This window comes from Neolamprologus brichardi, chromosome 1 (assembly GCF_056152115.1).
Source record: "Neolamprologus brichardi isolate AB-2024 chromosome 1, ASM5615211v1, whole genome shotgun sequence".
Lineage (NCBI taxonomy): Eukaryota > Metazoa > Chordata > Actinopteri > Cichliformes > Cichlidae > Neolamprologus > Neolamprologus brichardi.
This window is the reverse complement of record NC_142104.1, coordinates 37,053,333-37,060,193: the sequence shown is the minus strand read 5'-3', so window position 1 is coordinate 37,060,193 and position 6,861 is coordinate 37,053,333. Positions and strand designations below refer to the sequence as shown.

Genomic DNA, 6,861 nt, shown 5'->3' with positions numbered 1-6,861 from the left:
AGACTAACTCAGTTCATTTTAACAAAGGAAATAAGCAGACTTAATTAACGTGATGAGTTTTCGTTATGGCTTTCAGTTGTTTATACTTGTTGTTTATAAAGAGACGAATTAATGATCAAAAAAAACATTACATATTACAATAATTCAATAATTAAAATACTTATGATTAGAAAGTGCGAAACTAAATGAGAATTATTATTTTTAAAAATCTGATAATAATAGGAAACTTATTCTGAATAAATAAAGCATAAATGTTTATCACTCCGCGTCGCCTGCGTGACCCTTGGAGTCAAGGTGATGAGGATGACATGTAGCGCGGCAGGTATAAAAGCAGAAGCCAACATTCGAATTTGGTTTTCACATGAGAGTGCGAGCAGGAGGTTTGTTTAATAGTGCTGTGAAAACCTGTTTGTTTCCAAAGTTTTAAAGCTGTGAAGAAACGAGGATTCAAACACCCCAAAAATGAGCTCCGGTGGAGTACGGCGTGAGCGGTACCTGCTCTCCATTGGTGTCACCCGTATTCTCGATGAGCGCTATGGTAAAGCTCAGTAAGCTAATAAGTATAATAGAATATTTAAGCAAACATTTTTGTTTGCTTAAATATTCAAACAGCAAACAATTGCGCAATTTTGGTTTGAAAAATGCTAAAAAACACTCAATTTAATGCACGCGCCATGGAAACGACGTCAGTCATTAGAACCTGCGGGAGTCTGACGTCAGTGCGGTCATCCTGGAGTCCTGTTTTTGTATGTGGAGGGTTTGAGTTTACATGTTGTAGCAACTGGCCCTGAATTAGACGATAAAGTTAATAAATTACGAATCTGTATAGAAGCACGATGGAGCTGCGAGAGTTCACAGAGGCACTCGTTGCGTTTATAAAGCTGGGAAATTTTGAGGGAGGTTAGGGAGTCCTCGGAGATGTGGCCAAAATTTGATCTTGCACGCATTATGTGCAAAATCAGTTATGGCTACTGATGCTGAATCAAGTATATCATATTTATGTGAGTGCATTGTGTATTGCCGTGTCTGTACAGGTGTCCAGATGTATGTTATGTGCTCGGTGAGAAATTGAAACTGTGTGCATGCAATAAGCAGGTTGGAGGTTTCTCACCTGACTTTAGCTGTTTTATTTTCAACAGACTGATGCTTAAATAAAATAAGAATAAGTGCTGAACATGAATTCATTATTAAACATCACTGAAACTCTATGCAGCCTTACTGACAATGTGTCCATAATTCACAAATATTATGGATGACATTCATTTACCATGAAATGTTGTTCACAGTCACCAAGATCACACAAAGTTATTCTTTACTATGAGCTGTACATTTTTAATTTACATGCAGCTAAAATGTGAATTTTGCAAATGAATTCTATCATCAGGAGATTTTTACTGTCTGAACATGCTAACAAGCAGAGTTTGGTGCTGTGATCTTTGGTTTAAAACATGAAATTTAGTCATTTACAGTGCAAAACCATTTTTCTCACCTTCTACCAATCTTAAGGCTTTCATAAAGAGTGAGTTCTGCTGCGGGCCTCTCATTGTCTGTGTGTAGAAATAGCATATGATGATATAAAGTTTTGACATTTAAATCCGCAATTTGTCTGATTATGTCACGATTAACACAGATGATCTTTTTGTTTTCTCCTAGCTGAGCTGGTGAGTCCTGTCAGCGTACGCCAGATGTTCATCTCTAACCTGAGGAACCGTCCTTTGAGCCCCAGCCATGTGGACTCTATGAAAAATCTGGTCCTCTCGTTAAACCATAACCTGGTTACGGGGACGAAGGCGTTTCCTTATATTGCCTTCAGGGGATTCTTTAACAAACTGCAGCTGACGACACCTTTCACCCATGTGCCAGAGAGTCAGTTGGAGAACACCACTCCATCTCCTCCTACCAACTCACCAGCTGGCTTAATGGTGCTGCCTGCAGGGTCCCACCTCCATTCACGGTTCCTCACACCTCTGCTTCCAGAGAAGGCAGATCTTTCTGTCCTGAAGGCAGATCAGAGGAACTGCGTCTGCACCCTGGATGTCGACGGCGACACCATCACCAGAGTCATTTCCACTGTGTATTGCACAGAGGAAAGGGAAATGACAAATCGATGGAGAGTTACGGACTACACCTCTGACGGCAGAGTAATCATGTCGGTGCTCTGCCAGTTTCTGAAGAGGTTTACACAGGGTGCAAAGAGGTGGCCTGCAGAGGAGGAGAGCAGCAGCAGGAGCCCCACTCCACCAAGGAAACGTCTCCGGCTGTGATCAGTAATGAAGCCTTTCCTGGACATATGGAATATGGATGTTACATATGGATGTTTCCTCGTGCTTTGGAGCAAACTTTCTAACTCCTCATTTCTGCGCTGTGTCTGGAAAGGCTGGAAACACCTCTCCATCTTACACGGAGACCATCATGATGCGGCTAGTCTGAGGAGTTATTTCTGTACATATGTATGTAGTTTTTTTTATTATTGAGATACACCGGTCAGCGTTTTCAGTGCGTCTTGCACTTTTCTTTATTTCTTGGTGCTGGCCTGTGTGTTTGATATGACTGCAAGGAATACAAGACTGACTTTATTATATAATCTGCGTAAAATGAACCAAAAATGTTACATTTTTGTAAATGTTACATTTACAAAAATGTAACATTTTCTGTAAATTCTGTGAATCTCGGGGAGCTCGACTTGCGTGAAGTGTTTTCAGTTTAACACTGATGCATGAAACGATACATTTTTAGACATAAGTTGTAATGGCCGCCGTTTTCTTTGTGAGTATTTATTACACGGTGTGCTGCGGGGAAAAGCCTGTTCTAATGTTTGAGTCTAAGGTTTATTTTTTAGCACCTGACGGCTCTTTTTTGCTTCTCATCCATAAATACTCTGCATCTTTTACGTGATTCAGTTTATTTTGAAAGGTCTCAACAGGATCTTGAGCTTTATTGTGAAAGGTTTATGTGGAAAATAAACAAGCGAATACGCAATGGTTTTACCTTTGTTGTTGCTAATGACAACGCCTAAAAACAAGCGCTTGTCTATCTGTAGTGTGGTTATGGTAAATATATGTGTAAATATAAGAGAAAGAGAGAACTTTAAGAAATGAATATAGCCACTACAGTGACCATCAAAATAATGAAAAAATAACGTCGTAAAAAGTTTATTTTGCGACACCACGAAACAAATGATAGCGTAAAATGAAATGATAGACGTTTTTATATCGTCATCCAATATATATCGTTATATCGAACAGCTCTAGTTATATGCTCACCTTTCTTCACTGCAGGCACTACATGCTTGTTTGAAGGCTTATACACATTCACTCACACACTTTAACACACATGCATTCACACGCGTGCACACTGACCAACTCTGCTTCATCCAGGAGATGCAATACTGTCAGAACTCTTTTTTCCCCCCCTCATAATGTAAGAAAGAGCTCCATGAAAATGGGAAGAAGGTCATTTTATTTCATGCCTCAGTCTAGGATGGATGGGATGCATAGCTTATTTTATTTGGCAGATCACTTAAAATTGTGATTCTGTTATTTCTACTTTTAATAATTTATCAGTTTTTTCTCTTTAGGAAAATGTTTCTTCAAGAAAGTGGAAATGTGATTGTGATATGGGATGTAAATACAGTGAAAGAGTTGAGCTCTTTTTGCAGATACTGTGTATTGTTAAACTATCAAAACAAGCATTTTCTAAAGTGGAAACAAATGAAAAGTTCATTTTAAAAGACCTGAATTTTCTCTCTTTTGAATGTTTACTGTCTATTAATTGAATACTCACTGCTGACATAATCGATGGTGCTAACAGTTTTCTTGCATATTTTGTATCGTGCAGTCCCATTTACCAAAAGGATACATGGCCATTTAAGAGCACATTTTATTTTCAGTTATGGAGTTATGAAGAAACAAAAGTTATTCAGATACAACTTGCTTTGCCTTCTATCTCAGTAATAGTTCCTGTGCACTTTTTTCCTTTATAGTGAACTATCAAAAACTGTCTTTTTTCTGGTCCTTCTTTTATCTCATCTCATCAATTTGTCTTTTTTTTGCCTCCTGTCCCTCAGACATAAAGGTTGCTCCTGCACTGACGGACTCACTGCTGCCCAACACACTGTCCTCCATCACCAACCTGTCCAGCTGCATGAAGGATGGAAAAGAGGAGGATGGGGGTGAGTTTGTCACTCTGTGGCCACATGTGACAGTTTAAGAGCCTTCGTATTGCTGTGTTCTGCTATGAAGCACACGAAGATGTAATTAGCTTCGAGCGGTTGTGTGTTTGTGTGTGTGTTCAGGGATCGAGCTGGACAAACTGGATACAGAGATGATCAAGTTCTTGGCCTATCAGAGGATCCAGCAGCTCTTTGTTCCCAAAGTGATTGTTGCATTGCTGCTGCAGCTGGGTTAAAGTCTGTTTTTAATGGCATCCTAACATCATATCAGTACAGAAGTTTAGAGATTCACAGGTTTCACAGAGGGAGATGTTGAAACTTTGAAACTTGGCTTTAAAATTCCTTGGCTTCCAACTTTGACTTCTTCTCCTTCTATACCAGCGCTGATTTGGAGGATGGGCAACACCTATTGTTCAGAAGAATACTGCAGCACATACATGCACCGTAACAGCTAGCATGAATGGATATAGCTGTGTGATGGTATTACTGGTGACACGCAAAGCTGCCAACACAGCAGGTGTACCAGGGCCCCTGGTTTGGTGGCTTTGCTCTGAGCTAATCACTCCTACAGATATAAAACTGGGAAGTGATGCAGAAGCAGTGTGTGGAAAAACTAACAACACCCCATCATTCATCAGCTTGCAGAACCACCAGACAGATTTGCTGACGTGCTTTGAGTCATTGCACTGCCTGATCCTAGGTGACTTTTTTTGGACTTTAACTCCTGGGAATATTTTGCATGGTATCACATAAAGCTTCCAGTCTTAATCTGTTATTAAAGATCATTTGGACAGATGTTTAATTAGTAAAAAGCTGCAGTGTGAAACAGCATTAATTCAAATTTCTCTGAAAGTGTTTATAGATGATGAGTGTAAAACATGTTTGCCAGAGTTCAGCTTTCCACATGATTTTAGTCTCATTTTCAAAACAAAGTGTTCATTTTTTATTTTGTGGATAAAATGTAATCAGTGAAATCTTTTCATGGTTGCATTGTCTCCACATTAATGGAGTTTACTGTGACACTAGTCTGTACAGACGTCTTTCTCAGACCTGCTGCATTTCTTCTTTGCGTAGGTCGCAGTAAGAAACGGGAAGAGGACGAGGGAGCCAACTCCATGGTGGGGTTGTTGCCAGTAGGAGGAGTGATGAGTAGCCAATGTCAGGGTGGTGCTGAGCCGTCTTGTAGCTGCAAAGCGAGTAGCTCCAGTCTAATTGGAGGCAGCGGGGCGGGCTGGGAGGGCACGGCCCTGCTCCACCATGGCAGCTATATCAAACTGGGCTGCCTCCAATTTGTCTTTAGCGTCACTGAGTTTGCCAGTAAGCAGCCCAAAGAGGAGCAGGCCACTACACCTGCTGCCAGTTGCACAAGCACCAACACCAGCAGCAGCAGTGTCATCAGCACCACCCTCACCACCACCGCTAACACCTCCACACCACCACCACCCAGCACTGCCACAACGAGCAGGTTTTCCAACCAGGATGAGGCTGACTCTGAGACTGTACCTCCCCACCAAGTGCCCGTACTGCGTTCTAACTCTGTTCCATAATCCGCACAGGAAGCCCCGCCCTCCCTCTTATTTTGCACCTTCTGTGTCACGATGAAGGGAAAGCTGCACAGCTGGTTGGTCAACAGGGAAAAGTTCTTTTTTTTTATTTTTTATTTTTTTAAATGGTTTATATCTTTGCATGAACTTGAAGTATTATTGACAATCTCTTTTTTTTTTTTCCTTTTAAATGACTGACGTAACCGTTAGGACCGTTAGGACTTTGAGCAAACATTACTTCTTTGCGCTGAATCTTTGTTTTTGCCAGTATATTAGTTATGTATGGTGTAACCTTTTTGTCAGTCAGCCCATTTAGCACAAACATTTTTTGTTTTTTTCCTTTGTAGTATTGAATTCCATACATTCTAATTTCTTTTGCAGACTTGTTCTTAGTCTGTACTTTTCGCTGTAGTCCATCTGTAAATACCGTAGAGTTTTAGCACTCATTTTAACATCTTGTGCTGCTGTGTATATAAGCACTCTTTGTCTGTACCTGCTTGTCTGTTCAAACCTGTAAATACAGAAAGATTTTCTAAGAACAAACTCAGCCTTGTTCTAGGTCCACTTTGAGCTCTAGTTTGGTTTTCACTTTCTGAGACAGCAAGTTCAGTACTGACGGGGCGGATCATCGTGCTTTAGAATACGATTTTAAGGCTTTAAAGGTGAAAAGAAATGGCACTTGTATATCATTCCTACATTTAACTACTTGTATGACCAGAGCTATCTTAAATAAACCGGACATGAGTGAAGAAAGGTGAATCAGTCGGCACAGTTGAGTTGATTGTAAGTGTCTATGAAACTTTTCAACTCATATACTTTTCCACCAGTCTGCAAATAAATACTGTGATGGCAGTCAGACCCACACCAAGTCCTGAGTGTGACATGTAATGAATCATCTAATATTTTCATGTTTTTAACTGGTAGTATATTTATTTGAAACATGTGTATAGTTACTCCATTTTTGTATACTTACTATTTTAATGATATATAATGCATATTGCAGAATGTAACAGCACATATGTGTCAAAAAAAGACTTTGATTTTGCCACCCCATTTGATCTCCATGCCACCCTCATACCACCCTAAGAAGATTTCTCTCGATCCACCCCTGAGTACTGAGTATGTAAAAGTTCTTCCAGAAGTAAC

At 40.1% G+C, this 6,861-nt stretch overlaps 2 protein-coding genes across 2 annotated transcripts; both read left to right on the top strand.

The window, feature by feature from the left end:
• The first annotated feature begins 373 nt into the window (after positions 1 to 373).
• On the top strand, positions 374 to 4,317 carry LOC148106470 (uncharacterized). Its single transcript, XM_087845055.1, has 4 exons — positions 374 to 538; positions 1,654 to 2,450; positions 4,067 to 4,171; positions 4,295 to 4,317. The coding sequence occupies exons 1-2, from the start codon at positions 463 to 465 to the stop codon at positions 2,262 to 2,264; spliced, it is 687 nt and encodes a 228-aa protein (XP_087701181.1). The 5' UTR covers positions 374 to 462; the 3' UTR covers positions 2,265 to 2,450; positions 4,067 to 4,171; positions 4,295 to 4,317.
• Positions 4,318 to 5,094: 777 nt separating this feature from the next.
• LOC148106469 (PHD finger protein 12-like) lies at positions 5,095 to 6,329 on the top strand. The gene has a single exon (XM_087845061.1). It carries the CDS (start codon positions 5,176 to 5,178, stop codon positions 5,716 to 5,718), a length of 543 nt encoding a protein of 180 aa, XP_087701187.1. The 5' UTR covers positions 5,095 to 5,175; the 3' UTR covers positions 5,719 to 6,329.
• Positions 6,330 to 6,861: the final 532 nt, after the last annotated feature.

Excerpts from the sequence above, each read along its gene's own strand:
- LOC148106470 (XM_087845055.1), top strand. The coding sequence starts at position 463 with ATGAGCTCCGGTGGAGTACGGCGTGAGCGGTACCTGCTCTCCATTGGT. Across the intron at positions 539-1,653 it reads TATTCTCGATGAGCGCTATG|CTGAGCTGGTGAGTCCTGTC; the intron begins GTAAAGCTCAGT and ends GTTTTCTCCTAG.
- LOC148106469 (XM_087845061.1), top strand. The coding sequence starts at position 5,176 with ATGGAGTTTACTGTGACACTAGTCTGTACAGACGTCTTTCTCAGACCT.